General features: G+C 36.1%; 1 protein-coding gene across 9 annotated transcripts in view; it reads left to right on the top strand.

Moving 5' to 3' along the window:
• The window catches only part of prom1a (prominin 1a), a 73,771-nt gene that overhangs the window by 25,895 nt on the left and 24,235 nt on the right, over positions 1–23,641 (top strand). For 7 of the 9 annotated variants that reach the window (XM_051128266.1, XM_051128261.1, XM_051128268.1 and 4 more), the window contains exons 2-4: positions 9,570–9,628; positions 11,695–11,721; positions 14,630–14,835. In XM_051128266.1, the coding sequence (XP_050984223.1) occupies positions 9,570–9,628; positions 11,695–11,721; positions 14,630–14,835 (292 nt within the window). The remainder of the gene's footprint in view (positions 1–9,569; positions 9,629–11,694; positions 11,722–14,629; positions 14,836–23,641) is intronic. The other 2 variants (XM_051128262.1, XM_051128263.1) reach the window with 1 other exon arrangement.

Below are 23,641 nucleotides of genomic sequence, written 5' to 3'. Positions count from 1 at the left end.
TGTACTTAAAAAAAAAAAAGAGTGGCATACTTCTGAGGAAAGCTCAGAAATGTCTCCAAAGCATAGTCGTGGGTGTGAGAGCGCGTCCTGCTGGGAGGATGAGAGGAGGAAGGAACGAGTGCCGTGGAGGATGGAGACAAAATGGCAGCATCAAAGAGAAGTTTGCCCTGATGAAAGAACGTGATGCATGCCATCTAGTTACAAAACTAGAATTAATGCATCATTATGTGATGTACCACAAGGTGCCCTGTTTTATTTATAACACAAATTGATCTATAATGAAGTGGTTTTCAAAGTGTGGGCTGCACTTCCTTATATTCAGATCAGCTGTGTTGAAGATGCGCACAAAATCCAATGAAGTATGTGCACCGTTTCTTCTCCTCCTCCTTATATGTTGTCTAGTGCACTTACTGTGCTGAACTTACATTAAAAAAAATACTCAGAAAAGTAATTCTGTTCTATTGTATTGCTTCAGAAAACTTAGAAACTTTGAGTCTTTTGAAGAAGTCTCTTCTGCTCACCAAGCCTGCATTTACAGTATTTGATACAAAGTGCAGCAAAAACAGTAGAATTTTTTGCTATTTAAAATAACTGTTTTCTACATGCATATATTTTAAAATGTAATTTATTCCTGTGATCAAAGCTAAATTTTCAGCAATATTACTCCAGTCTTCAGTGTCACATGATCCTTCAGAAATCACTCTAATATGCTGATTTGCTATTCAGGAAACATTTTTATTAGTGTTATTATTATCAGTATTTAAAGCAGTTGAGTACATTTTCTTCAGGATTCTTTTATGAATGGAAAGATCCAAAGATCAGCATTTATCTGAACTAAAAAGCTTTTGTAACATTATACACTATACCATTCAAAAGATTGGAGTCAGGATCATTTTTTTCCCAATATTCAAATTCATACTTTTGTTCAGCGAGGATGCTTTAAATTGGTCAAAAGTGATGATAAAGACTTTAATAAAGTTAAAAGATTTCTATTTCAGATAAATGCTGTTCTTTTGAACTTTCCATTCAACAAAGAAACCTGAAAAAATCTGCTCAGCTGTTTTCAACATAATAATAATAATAATAGTAAGTGTTCTTGAGCAGCAAATCAGAATATTAGAATTATTTCTGAAGCATCATGTGACCGGAGTAATGATGCTAAAAATTCAGTCATATAAAAAGTCATATAGCTATTTTTATGATACTTTTGTGTGTGTTTTAGGTTGATATTTACCAATAACCATGCTTTTATTTTTATACATATGTGTTTGCCATTTTATGAAAAAAAAAAAAAAGTATTGTTATATTTAGAATATATATGATATATGATATATGTTTCATATATTTGAAATACAGCAATTTTTTTTCAGAGAAAACAATGCAGGCCTACTGACAAAAAGTACTGTCAACAGTTTCAATGAGGAGTGTAGGGCCCTGTGAAATCCATTTAATTTTTTCCCAAAATTTTGTTTACATTTTTTGCAAATTCTGTTTTTCTCTATTTTAATTTTCCTGGATTGTGTTGTTTTTGTTATCCCTAGACTCAGTTTTAATGGTTAAATTAAGAAATATTAAACAAAAAGCATGTCTAATTAATTGAAATCATGAAACTTACACAATTTAACAGCAATTTTTAAAAAGTGTTTTAAGGCCCTATAAAATACCTTTTTCCTCAAATTCAGTTTTATTTTTTACTAAATTCTGTTTTCCATTAATCTTCTGGATACCATTTTAATGGTTTCTTTACATTGTAATCAAAAGCACCTCTAATTCATTGATTTATTTAAAAAAAAAAAGAAAAAAGAAATGTGTATATATATTATGGGGTTGTTTTTTTCAGTATTTTTTCTGGTAAATAAATTATGGTAAATGTTTTTTCTGGGAAATATTCCTTAAAAAATAGTGTTTTAATTTTTTTAGTAGTAGTATTTTTTTCTGTCACAATTTCTTCAAGTTAAACCGAACATTTATTTTGACGGGTGTCTGTGAAGACTTTAAGTTTCTGTTTCTGATAAGAAGATAGTATTTCTCAAAAGAAATGGTTAAATGCCTTAAGTCTACTTCATGATACTGACCTACTTCTGATTTATTTCATCCAAAATTTGGCAAATTCTGTGACATTCCGCATTACACAGTAAATTCCATTTTTATGACTGCATTCCGTGATTCCGTCTGCATTCTCCTAGGAGTGTAACAAAAATTAGACCCACTGCTATAAAAAACTGCTTGCTGAAGAATGAAAACCAGCATAACAGACAAAAAGAGCAAAGGTGCTATTAATGTAAAGCAAACATCTTGATTATAGTTTAGTAAACATGACGATGATGTGCAGTAATTTGTGTCAGTAGACAAAGCCTGTGGCAATCATTGCATGCCAGTGGATGAACAAACTCACAAGGACATGCAAAGACACAATAAGATGTTTATCATTTACCACATGTAATTCTGTCAGATCACTAACAAAGCCACATTTAGAGTAATCCTCGCTGTATCTTTCTGCTACCCAGATCTGAATTAAAGGACACTTTGCACAATGATGTGACCTATACATGATCATGCTGAAAACAGTTGCGCTACTTCATATTTTTGTGGAAACAGTGTTTACATTTTTCAGAATTCTGGCGAATATGAGCATTTATTTGATGCAGGGTTTTTTTGGAATATTATAAATGTCTTTACTGACACTTTTAATCAATTTAATGTGTCTTTGCTGAATGAAAGTATTAATTTCTCTCTCAAAAAAAGAAAAAATACCAGCTTATGTCATTACCTCAGGGTACCACAAGTAACCCCCAAGAAACAAAGCGAGTAGCCGTGTCCACTGAGGTGTGTATCTCTGCGCTGGTATTTTGAGTCACTCGGTGCCTTTGGCCCCTCTTTTGTTTACCGCTGAGCCCTGGAGTTTATTTACTTCCTGTTAGTTGAATGGAAGCACAGCCAATCAAACCAGGTCAGCGAGAGAGAGAAGCGAGAAGAGGTACTCGCAGAGGACTATGAGAAAATAGATCCGGCCTGAGAAACTGCCAGCACAGTTTGTTTAGCCTTTATGAAGTTCTTGGACACTGTCTGAGTGCCGCTGCGGGTGGGATGGATGCAGGGTAGACAGAAGTAAAGAGCTTCCACTAAAAAATAACTATTCAGATGGTTATTATCATCTAGATTTGGACTAAAACATTTACGCGCTGCTTTAAAAGATACATTTTTTATTCAGTCTGACTGAAATTGAACATTTAAATGCATTGGAAGTTGCTGCGTCACATAAAATTGAACTTTTCCTAACCTTGTCGTATCGCCGATGGGGTCTGCTGGTCGTGTCACCTCAAATCGGCATCTCTCATGAAAAAAAATGACTTCCAGTTGTTTTGTCACTCCAGATTGCTATCAGTGTGAACACACCGTAAGAAGTCAGCTGCCTTATTGGGTAATATTTGGTAATGCAAGAGATTGTAAGAAGATTGTAAGGTGTTTAAAAAAAGTATATTTCTAAATGTGTGCTTGTGTGTTTACGTGTGAGTGTGTTAAAGATAAACGACAACATGCAACAGCCCCGATCAATCGTGAAGGAAAAGAAGAGACACACTTCACCTCCTCATCTCTCTTTTTTATCAGCTTTCTCTCTTTCCTCTCCACACTGATCTTATTTTTCTCCTCTCTGCACTGCTTATCCTTTTTGTCCTTTCGTTTTTCGCTGAGAATTGGAGTTTTCTGGAAGAGACAGCTGTAGGACTATGCCCCACTGATTCCTTACCCACAATCCAATCTGTCCACAGACCACTGAACTCTCTCGCTCTCTGTCTGTGTGGTAAAATGCTTTTTGCTTGCTAATTTTGATGATATGCTTGACCAGCATAAAATAATGAAGTACGTTTTGGTTGTAGTAGGCAAATTTATAACAAAACGTCCTTCTAAAAACAATCAAAAGCAATTCAAAATTGATTTTTACACGTAGGACACCCTGAAACATAATTATATTACAATAATGTGACTTATAAGTTGGATATGATGACTAGAAGCAACTTAATAGGGAGTTTGAAATTTCTTTGAGAAATCATTCCTTCATGTATAATTAATTCCTCATTGTTGGATATGATGCAAAAGTAAGGCAATCATGTGCCAAGGGATTTTAATGAAGGCGTATTTCCTTGAATTAAGGTCATGCTAATTAACCAAGGACTTATAGGGACCAGAAAAGTATAGCTAAAGCGGTGACTAGTGATGGTTTTTTTTATAATGGCCACATATGATGATCCGCTAAACATTGCTGATTCTGCCTGCCTTTGAAGATGAGTAGGCCTTCAGGACCCATTGGAAATCTCTGTAGGAGCCAAGTTAGACCCATATTATTGCAAAAATAAAAAAACTTGTAACTTAAAGGTATCTGTACAGGTACAGCAGTGTTGCCAACTTTAACACTGTTGCCGCAGGTTGTTTTTCATATCCGCCGTTTAAAGCAACTCCAGTAATGTAATATTTAGCCTCTGGAATGCAAGTTTTAACAGGGGAATCTCACCAAAAAAAAAAACCTGGGAACACGATTTTTCCAGAGGGACCCCCCTCGAAATGTGATTGGGCTAGTTTTGAGTAGCAATTGGGCAGGTTCTGTTGTGAAAACCTGGCAACCCTGAGGTACAGTGATAATTATTTAAAAAAAAAAAAAAGTTTTGTTTAGAGTATGGCTGGGTTTTGACAAATTTTACAGTTTGATTCCATTCTGATTCACAAGCTTGCAATTCGATTAAATTTCCGATTCGATATCAATAGGCTACAGTGCATGCCAAATTTTCTCAAGGAAAAAAATCCTCAACTAATGCTGTGCAATATACACAAGAGTCTGTTGGTACTACATTACTATAAAATTGAAGGTTAAAATGAACTGATTTGTATACAAACGCTTAAATTACACTCAGTGAAGGTTAAGAATAATAATAAAGTTACACTTCATACAATTAATTTCCCTAGCTGGCAAATGAGTTTATGGTCATTGAATAGGTTTTTTCTGAGGTAAATGTGACGTTACGTGACATTGTTTACAAGCTATTATACTGATGTCTTTGCACGGTTTGAAACACTGATCAGTGTTGCCAAGTCTGTGGTTTTTCCGCAGAATTGGGCTATTTTAACACTGTTTCCGCAGGTTGTTTTTTATGTCCTCTGGTTGAAGAGACCCCAGTAACGTCATATTTGGCCCCTGGAATACTAGTTTTACCAGGGGAATTCCGCCCAAAAGATGTGTATTTTACCCCCCGGAACACGATTTTCCTTGAAATGCGATTGAGATAGTTTGGGGTTAATTTTAAGTAGCAGTTGGGCAGGCAAGTTTTGAGTAGCAATTGGGCTTGCAATTTGATTACATTTCTGATTCGATATCAGTAGGCTACAGTGCCTGCCAAATTTTCTCAAGGAAATGGAACGTGATTTTTCCCAAGGGACCCCCCTCGAAACGTGATTTGTTTTGGACTAGTTTTGGCTAATTTTGAGTAGCAGTTGGGCAGGTTTTGTTGTGAAAACCTGGCAACCCTGACACTGATTGAGTGATTACATGAGTTAGGATACGGATTTCGGTAAGTTGTACTCTTTCTTTTAACATACCTTCCGATGTTTATTCATTTTATTTTGTGTTGAAACTGGTTAAAATGAAGGCGATGATCAGTTCACACTGCCGCTTTTCTTGAACTGAGGCACTACAGTGGTCTGTCACTTCACATTATACAGCACCAAAACAGCTTTGTTTGAATACTGTAATAAAATGGACAGAATTTGAAATCTGAGACCTTCATATCAAAAGCAACAAAGCACAAAGCTTATTGCGAGTTATTAGATAGGATGTGCGCTACAATGTTCTGTTCATTAACTGAAAACAGGCTTTTATTAAGAATCAATATTGTTTTGTACATTTTTTTACCTAGCCCTAGTTTAGAGGCCTGAGCTTTTCAGAAGTAGCCATAGTGAATATTTCCTCTGAAGAAACAGAGATAATATGCTTATGAAAAATCTAACATTTTGTTGAGTACATTATTGACTCTCTGCTACTCTTCTCAGAGGACCGAAAACCCCTGCAATGCAGCAAGAGGAGGATGTGCCTTGTATCCTTATGATGTTTTCAATCAAATTTAATACTGGATTTTGAGACTTTTAACACAAATGTGGCCCTACTACAAATGTGACATATTTTTGGTTGAAACAGGACATTTAATGAGTAAAAACTGTAGGATGGGGCTTAATATTATTCATCTGGAATTGATTGGATGGATGGTAAAAGGAAGCGATTTCTATATGACAGGTTGAGAGGACTGTCTGTAAAATAAGAAAAATAAGGCTATGCATATTATTGCAATTTCATGACAAAGAGTACAAAGTATTAAGTTGTTCATTTTTATAGGGTCAGTTTAGTTTACACTGTCATTAAAATATTAAAGCGGTCAGTGGATGCATAATTCACTTTTACTTGTTGTAGAACATAAATGTGTTGGCAGTGTATGTACACATCCACCCTATAATGATAAAAGTCCACCCAGTGTTTTCTCTTTAAAGTCCCCAATAATAATAATCACTTTCTCAGATCAGGCTGTTGTGAGATTTCTGGCAGAATGACATAGTTCTGCACAGGCCCTTTCCATGACTTTTGATTGACACTGGCGTTTTAGCACAGACCTGCACTGAGTCATTGTTTCGACGCCGGAGCAGGGGGAGACAAGAATGTCTCCTAAGCGATTGAGGTGTTTTGTTGTTGGATGTAATAATGAACACAGCAGTCATCATTTACTCCCAACATCTGAGCCACTGAAGACGCAGAGGATTACGTTTGTTTGTGAAGGGGAATACACCCCGATCTGCTTAAATGCATATGTTCGCGCAAATCATTCGTGATCCAGTTTCACCTACAGCAGAAGTGAATATAAAGGGTTTTTATGAATCTTTGCAAATTTGCCTTTCTTAATAATGTGCTAGGAAGTTTCACAGCTGAATGCAACTAAAGTAAACAGTCTCTCAGAGAATGGCTTGTCACCCCATAGAAGAGAGGAGCGGGGTAAGCAGAGTTTATTAGCATTTAAAGGGACATGCATCAAAACGGGTCGCTTTGAACAAAGCTTTTTTTTGAACAGGTAAAAAGGGTTTTGGTTTACACTACCATTGAGAAATATTAACCAAAGTATGTTATAGACTTTTTATTAAGACCATCATATCAACTTGTGGAAAATGGGCGATGACCTCTTTAAATCACATTCACATTGCGTTGTTGATATTCTGCTATTTTGTTTATGATGGGATGTGAAATACATATTTTCTTTTTTTTTTTGGTGATGAGCTATAGGACAGGAGGCTGTTCCTTCAGTGTGTTGGGATGTTTGCCATGCACCTGTTGTTTGTGATGTTGTATCCAGGTGATTTGTATGTTGTATGTTGGTGGTTATGAAACTTCGGTGCTGTGGGAATGGAAAACCTGAACCTTCAGGATCTACAGAGAGTCGTTTTCTGTGAAGAGATACTCTGGAGCAGCTTAAATTCGGATCTGAACCAAAGTCCCTTTAGGGCAGGGTTTCTCAAACTTGGGTTTGTAAGGAAGCTGCAGGGGGGTTGTGAGTTAATGATGCTGACAATGCCGACTCACATATGGAAAGTCAGTGGTGAGAGGAATAACGGCGTTATAAATAAACAGCGTTACTAACGGCGTTATTTTTTTCAGTAAAAAGTGATCAAACAAATTACTGTTTCCCCCATTACAACGCTGTTACCATTACTGACAATAAAATGTGGCGTTATAATACTATTATAATTTTATTTTTCAGTTCATCTGAATGGATGCGCAGCGTACATGTATTTGATGAACCATAAACTCACCTTCGCTTTGTTTCACACACTCACAAAGAAAGATGCAGAGCGGGAGAATCTTATATACCATGCAGAATTGTCGCGCTACATGTAAACGATATTCTTTGCTGTATTTTCCTGTCAAAATAACGGAGTTCCTTTGGAATTCTTCAGCTTTTAAAAACTGCTGGTAGTGGGGGGACTAATGCGCAAACGGCAATCTCATTGGCTGGCGCTGACCTATTATTGTCGCTGTTTTGATCAGTTAGAGCAAACGCAGACAACGTGATTAATATTCGTGAACCCAGCAGCTCATTAATCCTAGTAGTACTAGAATTGTTATTATTACTGTAGTGTTGTTATCGTATCAGTATTATTATTACCCCCCCCCCACACACACACTTTTTTTTTTATAGAAACACTAAATAACAAACAGTGTCTTAAGCATCACCACCATTCCTAAGTTTAGTCTGCATGACAAATATGGTTATTCTAGTTACTAAAGTTTCATGTTAAATTATCATAATATATTCTAATACTTGACTGATTGAAGCTGAGAGTGTACTATTTAAAATTTTTTAAAAAAATTAAGCTTTATATATATATATATATATATCTGATATTTAATATTAGTCTGAGTAAACTAAAAAAAATTTTTAAAAAAAATTAAAAAAAGGTTTCCGTAGAGGGTTGATAATATTTACACTAATTTATTGAATTTTATAGGTGTCTCTCACATTGTCCCACAGCAACATTAAAATATTGTAGATTACTTTGCAAGGTTTTATAATAATAATTTATTTGATTTAGTGTCAGTTTCATTCATTTAACATTTAATATTGGGCCATCCAAGTTATTTGACATATTTGAACTTTTTTTCTTTTTTTAAGTAACACTATAGTTACTTTCCCTGGTAATTAGTTATTTTTATAATGATGTAACTCAGTTACTAACTCTGTTTGTGAGAAGTAACTAGTAACTATAATTAATTTTTTAAAGTAACGTGCCCAATACTGATGGTTACCAGCAACTGTTTTGTAACTAAAATATCCTCTTTTGTGTCCAACAAAAGACAGAAACTCAGAACCTTGAGGGTGACTATGATGCCAATATTTTCATTTTCAGATGAACTGTCTCTTTAAGGCAAGTCAGTTTACTTGGTGACCATCCTCTCTACTCAGATGTTGAAAGACTGAAACCTTCAATATTAAAACCAAAAACAATCATAAATTATGCTTTTTTTCAGATGACATATTGAGCGTTATGATTTCATATTTTTACAAGTGGTCTGTGGCCTCACCTTTTTACTATCTCTGACTGAACTGTCTCTGTTTTGTAATACAATGTACAGAATTTTTTATGTAACAGCACTGCTTCCTTCTCTATTGCCCTTTTAATAATGTGCATATGATTTGTCATTGCTTGTAGTCCAAATCCTATGTTTAATGGATTATAATGCAAGTTTTATCAGCTCAGTCATACAGAAGCTCACAAACCAAACTAAATGTTGCTCAGACGCTCCCTGAGGAAACTTTATGATGTCTGTTTGTATGAAGACAGCTAATATGTTCTCTGAAGATTGTGGTAATTGTGAAAGTGGAGACAGCTAGGGGCTAAACACCCTCATCCACAGTGGTCTCGTTGTTGGTGGGGGTTTTTTTATTCAGCTGGATGTAGAATAACATTACGTAACCTGTTCTGACGTGGCGGCACTGTACGAGGCCGCAGCATGCTGACTGTGTTTTCTCCTGTCATTGCAGATCTCGTCATTAGAGTGGCAAAGGATAAATTCGGAGCCATACAATCCGAATACCAGAAGGTAAGTGCATGTGACTGTGCCTACCTGAACCTCTATGCGATTACGTGCTCCGCCACCGCAGTTAAGTTGCGGGGACATTGTCTCAGCGCATCTATTATGAAATAATATTTTAATTGCATTTGAAGGCCATGGAGAGAGGCTTGCCCTGTTATGCGTTTATTCTGGAAGAGCTGGTAATTGCTTTTGGCATTATAGCCTGTAGTAAACAGAGGAAGAAACTATTTGTTGCTTTTTAATAGCAGAGTTTAATTAAACAACAGCTCTCGCTTTGAAGTTTCAACATCTTACTCCTGGGAACAAACAAACATATGGGGCAAAACTTAATGAATCAGTTTCATCAACATTTCTTGTGATGGTGACAGGAAATGTGAGATCATAGATACACAGCCTGCTCATAGTGCTGCAATTTACCATATATATTTCTAAGCAATCTATTTATCTATCCAGTCGATCTATTTCTCATTATATTATGAAAGTTTGAGGTCTGTAACTTGATCAAAAGTGTCATTAAAAAACTTTTACATTGTTCCAAATATAATACATATATTTTTATTTATTTATTTTTAAATAATAATATTCTTTGTATTTTAAAAAATTACATACAAACTTAAAATTAAAATTAGATATAGCATTGGTAAATGTAAGAGACTTTTTCAAAAAATTCACCAAAACCAAATAAAGAAACCAAAAACTTTAAGTAATCTTTTAATTTAATAGTTCAAACTTAATTTAAATTTAAAATTCATAAGGCTGAAGAATGATGATCTCAAAATTGTCAAATATCAGTATTTATGTTATATTATATTATATTATATTATATTATATTATATTATATTATATTATAATTATAAAATATTATAAATATTTTTGTAAAATGTTTTGAAAGAAATTTATACTTTTATTCAGCAAGAAAATTTATCAGATATGTCATTAGAAACTACATTGTTCCAGAACTTTCCATGTCAGTTAAATGCATTTGTTTAAAAAAAAATTTATAATAATAAAAATAATAATTGTACTTTTGATTAAAATTAAATACAGCATTGGTGAATGTAAGAGAGTTTTTCTTAAAATAAACTTTGTATGCTATATATATATATATATATATATATATATAGATATAAATATAATTTCATGTAATTTAATTTTGCATAATTTTATTTATATTGAGTTTATCAAGCAAGTTTATTAAGTAATCACTTAAATTAATTCAAGCTTAATTTAAATTAGATTTTAATTAAAATTCATAAGGCTAAAGAATGATGATCTCAAAATTGTCAAATATCAGTCTTATATTATATTATATTATATTATATTATATTATATTATATTATATTATATTATATTATATTATATTGTATTATATTGTATTATAAGTTTGGGGTCTGTACGTTTTCTTAAGAAATTAATACTTTTATTCACACATTAAACAGATTAAAATGATTGAAAGTGTCATTAAAAACGTTTATATTTCAAACATTTCCATTTCAAATAAATGGGAAAATAAATATATTTTTATTTTTAAAAAATATGTAATAATGTTTGTATTTTATTATTATTATTATTTTATTACTTTTAAATGTTGGTGAATGTACCAGATTTAAAAAAAAAAAAGCTTTATATGCTACATATATACATATAATTTAATTTTGTATAATTTTATTTATATTGTTTATCAAGCAAGTTTATTAAGTAATAACTTAATTTAATAATTCAAGCTTAATTTAAATGAGAATTTAGCACAATGATCTCAAAATTGTCAAATATCAGTCTTTAAACATATTCACTCATTCTGTTCAGTTTTATTCTGTTTTGCTCTTGTAACGCTTAAGAATATGGAGAACTGGACATTGATGTGATTCTCAGCCAAGTCAATGATTCACTCAGAATCTGGGACTGTCAAAATGGGTCTGGCTCCCATTACAGATGACAAGTGTTCTTCCTAGTTCTTAAGTGATTTTATTTGCCATTTATTTGACTGTTTATTTAATTTTGCTTACCATCTGTTCTGTATTCTTTTCTGCTTTTGCCGTTCTGCATGCCTATCATCATCTGGCGCCTCCCAGCCAGAAAACATTGTTCTGACGCTACAGGTAATGTGTGTGCCCTGCTAGTGGCGTCAAGGGCCAAACCAGACCCAAATCTGACCACCCTCATTCCTTAGTTGTGCACCTAACCCATACAAAGCCCAGCCCTGCACTCATTCATTTCACATGTCTGTTTCAGTGTTACTCTCCAGTCTAATCTTGACTGTGGTTGTGGTTGGAATATGTTCATTTAATTTTTTACTTGTCCATCTATATCTTTCATCACTGTAAATGGTAAGATAATCAATCACAGATACACACATTTCCTCATCTTAAGCAGTGTGCAGTTTTTAGCTCATCCATGACTTAAGAGGAGCGTGACTACGCTAACAGGAATGAAGTCATCCCTAGATGAACCCAGCTAAAGCTAAAATATGCTGATACGAGAGAAGCACATCAGTGAGAGGGAATGACCGTTCATAGTAGAATGGCCAATAACCTCATGCCCTATGTGTTACGCTATGTGTGAATTCCCCAATGACAGTCTTAGCTGCTAAGCTTTTGTCATTTCCAACCAGACATCAGTTCTTACTTGCATAGGCATGAGGGGAAATGAGCTTTTAAAACCACTTTTAGAGAATTTTAAATATGGAAAGGCTCTACCCTTGAGGAGAAGCGAGGGTATTCGGTGACAGACAAAGCCTCTGGTTTATTCAGCGGATTAGGCTTATCCACAGGCTAGCCGGAGGACAGCCCTGCTCATTCAGAAGTGTCCATAATGCCATGGGACATGTGCAAATGGATTCAATGGCAACATATGGAAAAAGCGTTTAACATTATTCCATCATGTTACATATGGCATGGAAATTTTGCAGAGCACGGTTTAATTTCCCTCACTTCAAAAGCCCTTTTCATGGAAGGCTTTGGAGACAAGGATATTTTCTTTACTTGAAAAAGAGTGTAAAAGCTTCCATGTCTTGTTGCGTTTTTAAAAAACATAACTGTGGAAATGTTTTGTAGATTTTTAAATGTGTCTTAGTGTTCCTTTTAAAAACGGTTGATGAAAAGGGAATAGCTCACCCAAAAATTGTTGAAAATGTACTCACTTACAGGCCGTCCAAGATGCAGATGAGTTTGTTTCTTCATCAGAACATATTTGGAGAAATTCAGCATTACATCACTTGCTTACCACTGAATGCTTTTCAAACGGGTACCGTCAGAAAACATTACAGTAATCCACACGACCTCAGTCTATCTAATAACGTCATGTGAAACCAAAAGCTGCGAGTTTGTAATAAACAAATACATCAAAATATTTTTTACTTCAAACTGTTGCTTCTGGCTAAAGTCCTCTATCCTTAATATTGTCTGAAACAAATTTACATTCTGGATGTCCTGAGGATGAGTACATTTTCAGCTATTTTTCATGTTTGGGTGTACTGTTCCTTTCATTTCTGTACATGTAGTGCTCACGTAGTGTAATTGTAGATCTATAATCACACCTGGCTCTCTTTCCTTCCTTTTACCCACAGAACTAAACCTAAACTTTAAACCTGGATGGTTTTCTGGACGCAAGTTGAGCCTTAAAGGAGAAGTTCACTTCCTGAACAAAAATGTACAGATAATTTACTCACCCCATTGTCATCCAAGATGTTAATGTCTTTCTTTCTTCAGAAATTATGTTTTTTGAGGAAAACATTTTAGGAATTATCTCCATATAGTGGACTTCTGTGGTGCCCGCTTCTGGAAGTTTGAACTTCCAAAATGCAGTTTCGAAGGGCTCTAAATGAAACGATTGGTTATTTTAAAAAAGGTAAATAAATAAATAAAATTGCCCTACATCGCTGCAGAAGTACTGACCCAGTGTTTACAAAGTCAACATGGAAAGAAAGTCAAATTCCCTTCTCTTAAAGGTAAAACAGTGATGTAGGACGATTTTGAAGTTGGAGGAGAAAATGAGATGAGAGTTTTTCGACATACCCTAACTGTCTTGACCCGGAATACACAGTACGCATGTGCATGGCAGAGCTAAACAAGATTTGAGGTCATAAAATATATAATTTTGTATTTTAAAAAAAAAATGACAGATCGTTTTGCTAGATAAGACCCTTCTTCCTTGGATGGGATCGTTTAGAGCTCGCTGAAGCTGCATTTAAACCTCATTTTGGACGCTCAAACTTGTGGGCACCATTGAAAATCCACTATATGAGAAATCCTGAAATGTTTTCTCAGAAAAACATAATTTCTTTAGACCTGAAGAAAGAAAGACTTCAACATCTTAGATGACAAGGGGGTGAGTACATTATCTGTACATTTTTGTTCTGGAAGTGGACTTCTCCTTTAAAGTAGAAGTTTACTTCCAGAATGAAAAATTCCTGATATTTACTCACCCCCTTGTCATCCAAGATGTTCATGTTTTCTATTTCAGTCAAAAAGAAATTAAGGTTTTTGAAGAAGACATTCCAAGATTTTTCTCTATATAGTGGACTTCAGTGGGGATCAGCAGGTTGAAGGTTTCAAAGCGGCTTCAGAGGGCTCTACACGATTCCATCCGAGGAATACGAGTCTTATTTTGCAAAACGATTGGTCGTTTTTGAAGAAAAATACAAGTTTATATCATTTTTAACCATAAGCTTGAAGCTGCATTGAAACTGCTATTTGGACTTTCAACCCATTGGTCACCATTGAAGTCCATTATATGGAGAAAAATCCTGGAATGTTTTCCTCAAAAACATTAATTACTTTGCGGCTGAAGAAAGAAAGACATGAATTGGATGACGTGGGGGTGAGTAAATTATCCAAAATTATCTTTCATTCTGTAAGTGTGCTCCTTTAACTGTGATTCATTTACCTCAACTTTATTGCGGACCAGGCTTAAACTGCCTCAAGGAAACTATTTCAAATGATAATTCAATTTGTTTGCATTTATTAATCATTTCAGAATTTCTAATGAGTGTAACTGTGTTGTGTGCAGGTGATTTATTATGAGATTGGTTTTGTGGTGTGCGCGGCAGTGGGCCTGCTGTTCACCGTGCTGCTGCCGCTGGTGGGGCTTCTCTTTTGTTTATGCCGCTGCTGTGATAACTGCGGAGGAGAGATGCACCAGAGACAGCGGAAGAATGCGGACTGCCTTAGAGGACTGCTTACCACGCTGTTACTCACCACCACCTTCATTATCACGTAAGTTTTAAGCATTAAAAGTTACAAATTGCATCTCTATTTATGCACATCTTCCTTACTTAAAAGGCAGCTGCCTATGTAGGTAGAAGACAGCAAAGGCAGCTTAGTAGGTTTTGGAACAAAGCCTAAATAATCAAAAGAAAACTCAAAGCTGATATTTTCAATAAAAGACCTCAACATGGACACTTTTGAGCTTGCAGTTAATCTTCCTGTCCTGAAGTCGCCATGTTCTCAAAGACATATTGTAGACAAGTGTACACTCAGGAAGAAATACAGCAGGATTGCACAAAAGCTGGAGCTCCAGGATAGCGACGGCAAACTGAATAGAGTGTTTGATGTTCCTCTGCTTACGCATTCATCCGGCTGGCTCTTTATTAAAGATTCCACAGCACATGCCTGGCTGCCTGGAGATGGGCATGTCTCCTCATGTAAAAACCTCCTGGGATTTCAACCTTCATGAGTCTGATGAAGCCGTAACAGGGGCTACTCTGCGCACTCCTATTTTCAGCACTATATTAAAGCGGGTCGATCTTGTTTAAGTGTGAGGCAGGCGCCACCCAGTCCTGAAAGGACTCTCACAGAGATGTTATGGAAAATGTCTTGAGTCATGATTCTGAGTCCTATCTCAGAATCAGAATCAGAATTAGCTTTATTCGCCAAGTGTGCGCAAACACACGAGGAATTTGTTGTGGTTTTTTAAGGTGCTCCTGGTACATACATGCTGAACTTACATCTCCAGGGAAGGTACTGAGTTGGACACCTTTTTAGTGGCGGGGTGAAACCAGGGCACTTGTTCTGGAGTTTTGACCTGTCTTGTGATTTGTCTTTTTCAAACTTTTATTTTAATTGCTTGATAAATTCTGGCCGCTTTTCTCAGGGCTCTGCTGTTTTCTCATAAAGCATTGGGCATAATTTAGGCTTGATGAATAATTAAAGAAGTGACCCAATTATGGCAAGAAAATTCCTCATTAGTGCCGTCTCACTCTTAAGAGAAAAACAGCATTTCTTAGGGACACTGTCAACCCAGTCATGAACACAATGGTGTGATGGTCAGGCAACATAACAGCTTGAGGCATTTTACTCATATTTTTAGTTCAATTCTTGTAACAGTTTGTCAGGTGGTCTTCCAGACTTTATCTCACTGGCATCCATGACTATCTGTTTGTTACATGCTTGTAATTCAGTTGACAGCAGGATTTGCTGCTCAAAAAACATTTATTATTATTATGTTGAAAACATAGTAACATGAGTAGAATTTGTTCAGGTTTTTTTTATAAATAGAAAGTTCAGAAGAACAGCATTTACCTGAAATAGAAATCTTTTGTAACATTATAAATGTCTTTATCATTAGTTTGATCAATTTAAAGCATCCTTGCTAAATAAATGTCCCCAAAAAAAAATTATACTGACTGGTATAGTGTATAATGTTACAGCTTTTTATTTCAGATATTGATAATAATAATAATAATAATAATAATAATAATAATAATAATAATAATAATAATAATAATAATAATGTTTCTTGAACAGCAAATCAGCATATTAGAATGATTTCTAAAGGATCATGTGACACTGAAGGCTGGGGTAATGATGCTGAAAATTTAGCTTTGATCACAGGAATAAATTACATTTTAAAATATATTCAAATAGAAAACAGTTATTTTAAATAGTAAAAATATTTCACTGCTTTTGTTGTATTTTGGATCAAATAATTGCAGGCTTGGTGAGCAGAAGAGAATTCTTTAAAAAAAAATTTAAAAATCTCATACTGTTCAAAAACTTTTGACTGGTAGTGTAAGTTGCATGTTAGATGTTTTCTGTCGTTCTGTGTAAATGGTGTTTAAGTTGCCACGTGCCACTGAGCTAAAAATAGATGCTATTTCCGTTTACAAATGACCGCTCAGATAAATTTGTGTCCTCATTCTGGAGAAGACTGCCCTTTAAAAAATAATGACACTCATGCTTTTGCTGTTTTACTATAAATTTCTTAAAATCTGTATGTTCGTTTATATTTGATCAGTCCACAGTTAAGATAAAAAGTTTAATTAATGAATCTGCTCATTTAAATGTATGTTAACCCAGTTGTCTTATCTGTGTCAATGTAAAATTCATGCTCGACGTATCTTTAAAATGGACCATAAATTTTACATTGACATGGATAAGACATCAGGGTTTACATACATTTAAATGAGAAGATTTATTCACACAAAAAAGCAAAAATGAATTGCTGATAGAGTTTTTAATTTTTAAATTAATGAAAAACTTTTGAGAATTTGTGAAAATCAATGAGAATTTTCTTGTACAGTAAGAGTTAGACATTGTTGAAGCAAAAATCTAAAACTGAAGTCTCAGTTTGATCTCATTGCTGTCTAGGACAAACAACTGAGATATTAAAGTAGTCTAATTTGTGATTTGTCATTCCTTTGGGGTGGAGGGATTCGCTCGGCTGGCAGTTGCTTAGCTCTGATTGGATGTAGAACAGAAACCCGGCTGTTACTCAGAAGGAGTGTTACGCTCAGGGCACTGAAGGTCATCAGGGCCGCTGCTCCTCTGCCAACCCCAGGGCTCAGCTTGCAGAGACAGCCTGTCAAATCTAATACAGTAGAGCCTGTAAGCCCACACGACATCCATAGTGCAGCTGGGCTGTGCGATGCTCACACATTTCATTCATTAAATCACCCCGTGTAGTCATAGAAAACCATTTGCACAGTATTTGTGCTGTTAAATGTCATTTTGGCCTGTTTTCGATTCATTCAGCCTTGAAATATTATAATGCATGGATAGATTGAGATTCAGTCTTGGTAATTAAACACTGTAGGCACACATGTGTAAGAGCCTGCATTTTTTTAGACTCTAGAGATTGCTGTATTTTCAACCAATTCGCTTCAGTTCTCTATAAAGGTTCTGAAAGTAAAAAACAATATACTGCAAAATCTTAAAATATATATATGGAAAAAAAAAACAGGACTGCAAAGTTAAGAGTGTGTGAGACTTGATGACATCATTTGCAGTTTCTATAGTAACAGCAACTGCTCTGATTGGTGGAACTCTCTTTAGGATTTTGACTAGTTTAGTACTTCAGTTAGAATTTGGAAATGAGGAAACTGAAATGACACTGACTTATTTGGTCTTTAGACAGTTTGGAGTTATGAAATGGATCCTTTGTGCAAACATGTTTTAGAAAACCTAATTCGGGTTGCCTAGTGCCTGAGGATTGTCTATATCTAGTTATATCTAGCAAAATGTGTGAATGTGTTTGCGTAAGAGAGAGAAACCATGGTTACAGTGACAATATGTCCTGATGTGACTCTGCGTCAGTCTCTCTCTGGTGTGAGTGCGTTTTTAGTCGTCATATGGTAGTACAGTTCTTTTTGGCACATAGCTGTACAGTTGACATTCATCTGTGTATTTGCGGGGTTGTGATTGTTTTTTGTAAAGCAGCATTTAAATCATCATCAGTCCACTGTATATTGTAAATCAGTCACTGTCAGGAGTTTCTTCTGTTAGTTACGATGATGAATAATGAGTATTTAAATGTAATATTCCGCTCAAAGAAAGACGCCCACAATATTTTGGTGAACAGAATTGAGAGAGAGAAAGCTTTTGTTTGTGTAGTTAATCATGTGTCCTCCTTCTGTCCTACACATGAATGGAAAAGAGAAATGATTGTCTCACACTTCAATTACCAGCCTGATCTGGCCTACTTTCACTGCACACACATGGGGCTTCCTGCTACCGTTTTCACAAACATATTCAACTTGAAACTTGTGGGAACTTTAAAAGGAACATTTCGATTTGAAACAGATAATGAATCAGTCTGGAGTCTAGTTTGCAAATGTGCTGCTTTATTAATCTTCCTGATGAAAGTTTGGATACACCTACTCATTTTTATTCTTTTTATATTACTATTTTTTTACATGTAATAATAATAACAAAGTCATCAAAACTAAAATATATAAAAGCTGCAAGCAGCGTTAAAAACGCCCTCACACCCGGGCTCACTGCCACTGGTAACTTTAGGAAAACAGCAAACAGTGAGCAATATGCATTTAAAGTGGTATATACAGGTGCATCTCAATAAATTAGAATGTCATGGAAAAGTTCGTTTATTTCAGTAATTCAACTCAAATTGTGAAACTGTATTAAATAAATTCAATGCACACAGACTGAAGTAGCTTGGTCTTTGGAAGTCTTTGGTTCTTTTAATTGTGATGATTTAACAAAATCTCAAAAAATTAGTTCATAACTTCATAAGACCAATAAAAAAAAAACATTTTTAGTGAATTGTTGGCCTTCTGGAAAGTGTTCATTTACTGTATATGTACTCAATACTTGGTAGGGGCTTCTTTTGCTTTAATTACTGCCTCAATTTGGTGTGGCATGGAGGTGATCAGTCTGTGGCACTGCTGAGGTTGTATGGAAGCCCAGGTTTCTTTGACAGTGACCTTCAGCTCATCTGCATTTTTTGGTCTCTTGTTTCTCATTTTCCTCTTGATGATACCCCATAGATTCTCTATGGGGTTCAGGTCTGGTGAGTTTGCTGGCCAGTCAAGCACACCAACACCATGGTCATTAAACCAACTTTTGGTGCTTTTGGCAGTGTGGGCAGGTGCCAATTCCTGCTGGAAAATAAAATCAGCATCTTTAAAAAGCTGGTCAGCTGAAGGAAGCATGAAGTGCTTTAAAATTTCTTGGTATACGGGTGCAGTGACTTTGGTTTTCAAAAAACACAGTGGACCAACACCAGCAGATGACATTGCACCCCAAATCATCACAGACTGTAGGACCTTGGTTTCCAAATGAAATACAAATCTTGCTCTCATCTGAAAAGAGGACTTTGGACCACTGGGCAACAGTCCATTTCTTCTTCTCCTTAGCCCAGGTAAGACGCCTCTGACGTTGTCTGTGGTTCAGGAGTGGCTTAACAAGAGGAATATGACAACTGTAGCCAAATTCCTTGACACGTCTGTGTGTGGTGGCTCTTGATGCTTTGACCCCAGCCTCAGTCCTTTCCTTTTGAAGTTCACCCAAATTCTTGAATCGATTTTGCTTGACAAGCCTCTCAAGGCTGCGGTTCTCTTGGTTGGTTGTGCATCTTTTTCTTCCACACTTCCACGCCTGTTTATCCAGCCCAATTCATCCATTTACAGTTGCCAGATAACAGATAACAGAAGCCAGAAACACTGAAGATGAAAACACAGATGAGAAAATACTGTACCAGGCAGAGCAAGCTTACTGGTCACGATGTGCGAAATATTGGATGAAAATCCTAAATATTGAATTGGGAGTGGGAGTTTATATGAATGTATCTCTGAAGGGAATTGACTGCATTCAGAAAAGTTTAGATGGTATTTTCTTCTCACCATACAAATAATACATATTAATGTAGTAACCAAGGAAATGCTGTTTCGCTGCTGTCAGAGAGTAAATTTAAGTTCTCATTTCGGGCAGATATGTTTTATGTAGCATAATTTCACAAAGATAAAGTCAAACCGTTTTTGCTTTGAATCTAATTAGCATCAAACGTATAGCATGTTTGTTTGGATCGTGATTAAAATATAGTGGTTCTGCAATTGTTTTATGCTTTCTGATTCATACAAACTCCCAGAATTGTAAAAAAAAAAACACATGACACAGAATTAACGTGCTTTTAAGAAAGAACACCCATCAGGCATAACATTATAACCACCTTTCTAATATCGTGTTGGTCCCCCTTTTGCTGCCAAAACAGCCCTTACCCGTTGAGGCATGGACTCCACTAGACCCCTGAAGGTGTGCTGTGGTATCTGGCAGCAGATCTTTTAAGTCCTGTAAGTTGCTAGGTGGGGCCTCCATAGATTGGACTTGTTTGTTCAGCACATCCCACAGATGCTCGATTGGGTTGAGATCTGGGGAATTTGGAGGCCAAGTCAACACCTCAAACTCGTTGTTGTGCTCCTCAAACCATTCCTAAACCATTTTTGCTTTGTGGCAGGGTGCATTATCCTGCAGAAAGAGGTTACAGCCACTAGGGAATACCGTTTCCATGAAAGGGTGTACGTGGTTGGCAACAATGGTTAGGTAGGTGTGTGGTATGTGTCAAAGTAACATCCACATGAATGGTAGGACCCAAGGTTTCCCAGCAGAACATTGTCCAAAGCATCACACTGCCTCAGCCGGCTTGCCTCCTTCCCATAGTGCCTCCTGGTGCCATGTGTTCCCCGGGTAAGCACCGCACACGCCATCCATGTGATGTAAAAGGAAACGTGATTCATTCGACCAGGCCACCTTCTTCCACTGCTCCCTGGGCTAGTTATTTCGCTTTCGGTGGTGGACGAGGGTCAGCATGGGCACCCGGACTGGTCATTGGCATTGACTTCTTGAGCAATTTGAGCTACATTAGCTCATCTGTTGGATCAGACTACACGGGCCAGCCTTTGCTCCCCACGTGCACCAATGAACCTGTCGTTGGACCTGAAGGATTTTTCTGAAGAACAGTTTAAACTGTTCAGGACAAACAAGGGACTCATGAAAAACTATCACTAAACAAAAAAAACCCACAGCTGTGGATCATTCAGGTAGCAAACACAGTATTCAGAATCAAACTTTTGAACAGGGTAATTTTTATAAATGTAACTATTATTTTCTTTTGTGGACTATATGTAAACGTCTTTTATGTGAAATATCTTATTGAGGTCAGTACTAAAAAAAATAACACGCATTTTGTATGATTCATCTTACTTTGATAAAATAATTAACACTTTAGAGATTCTGCAAGATGTATGTAAACTTTTGACCTCAATTGTTTACATAACTTGAAACTACCATAACTATGTAATATAAATACTGTCATATGTATCCAATTTTTTTTTTGGTACTGCATGTGTTTTTATTTTGCGGTAATGGTGGTTCAAAGTAGTTAAAAGCATCTTTTCTGTCTTGCCTTTCAAAATAAAAGACTGACCCTAATTTTCCAGTCAACAGTGGCTGTTTTTGTCTGGGTCAGTAGCTTGGCAGTGTCGTGGTGGTGGGCCGATCACATTACAGGTCTGTTGAGTGCTGAGGACTCAACAGGTAGACCTGGAACGCCTTCATGGTGAAATCAAATCCGGTGGGTCATCTTCTTTATAAAGACGCAGTCAAGGAGGTTCTCACCCCCACCCTGCTCCTTAAACCCCCATAGAGGCATTTATAGACAGGGACGCTGTGGGAGTCGCCCCAGGGTGCAGTCTGGCTAAATACAGCAATTATTGTGGGAGTAACACAATTCCTTCCTCCGGTAGTCTATAGAGGCATTCTTCAGTGCACTCAACCAACCCAAGTTACTAAGCCATGATGCCAGTGTAAGCTCGAGACATTTTTAAAAGCAAGATTTAATCAAGAAATGCACATTTAAATTTATTTTTATTTATTTATTTGTTGCTGGTTCATACGAGGCACCCTGCAGAGTTTTAGACCATCTCAATGCCCTCTGTGTGGAATGCACTTTGCCATCTTCAAAGCCTCTTTGTTCACTGTCTGCTATGTTTTCCCTGACCTTACGGAGCAGAGCAGATAGCAGCTTACCAACACACACTGTAGACAGAGAGAGGAGGACATGGGGAATAAGGGGGTGAGAAGGAGGAAAAACAATAGGGCTTTGTAGCCAGCCACCCATTTTGATTCCCCATCAGTCTGTGGTCTGTTTTTCACCCTGATACCATTCTGCAATGCACACTATCTGCATATAAAGCACTGCATTTCATCACATGTACAATTTTAATAGAATGCAGAATCGAGTTTAAGAAACAGAATTCAAATAAAATTCATGTAATTGTTGCAATATGTGCATATTATTGATATAATATTTATTTATTTTATGGATGTTTGAGGAACACTTCATATCTCAGCATTTTTACATTTTTGAATTTTGAATTTAAAATAGTTTAATGGCAGTACGACTGAAATTTTCTTCTGCGGTATGTCTGTTGAACTTCTTAAAATTGCAATTCAGTAAATTCCCCTTCTGTTAGTTCAGCATCCTGTGGGGCATGTGACCAATTCATTTTAAGTCCCCCTCATCAACTGAAATAGAGACATTTCTTTTATATTTTGAATTTGCTTATCCATGGTGCTTATGTATTAAGTATAAAACAACTCTAAAACAAAAGCTGTGTTGTCTACAAAAGAATAATGAGCTGTACAGCTAGTGCTGTCAGATAAAATAGTTGCATACAAAGGCTCATCTTCTAGAGCACTTTTTGATGTGCAGACGTTTTGCAACTGTTTCTTAAGTCGTGTCCATAGAGGAAGTGTTTTGCATTTGCATCTGAAACAGAAAGTTGCTTATGTCACCTATATTCATCTATCTTTAGTGTTGCTAGCTGTGGTAAATTCCATCCTGCAGAAGTGTGTGAAAGCATTGATGCATTGCTTATGCATCACCCAAAGATTTATCCATGTATGGTGCAATCATATTTATGCACAAAAACCAACAAAGAGTGATTCACACATTTTGATGTAACATCACATAAAGCCTTCCTGTTCAATCATGGCTTTTGTCCCAGACTGCAGAGAACGCCTAGCATGATACAAGATGGTGCTGCCAACATTCAGTGGCTCTCACAGTAGCCATGAGCACACCAAAAGAAGACAGCCCAGTTAGGATGCGTGAATCATGAATAGGTACTAATATAGGGCTGGCTTTTCCTTGAAGTGTCTCTCAGTCTAATTAAGGAGAGCTCACCGTCACCCTAGTTTGTTTGAAGTACTTTTCCAACTGTGTAAGATGAAGGTTCCTTTGGATTTATTCACTGAGTTGCATAACAAAAGCGCTGTCTTCCTGTAT

The sequence above is a fragment of the Labeo rohita genome, chromosome 14 (genome assembly GCF_022985175.1).
Source record: "Labeo rohita strain BAU-BD-2019 chromosome 14, IGBB_LRoh.1.0, whole genome shotgun sequence".
NCBI lineage: Eukaryota > Metazoa > Chordata > Actinopteri > Cypriniformes > Cyprinidae > Labeo > Labeo rohita.
This window is presented reverse-complemented; position numbering and strand designations above follow the sequence as displayed.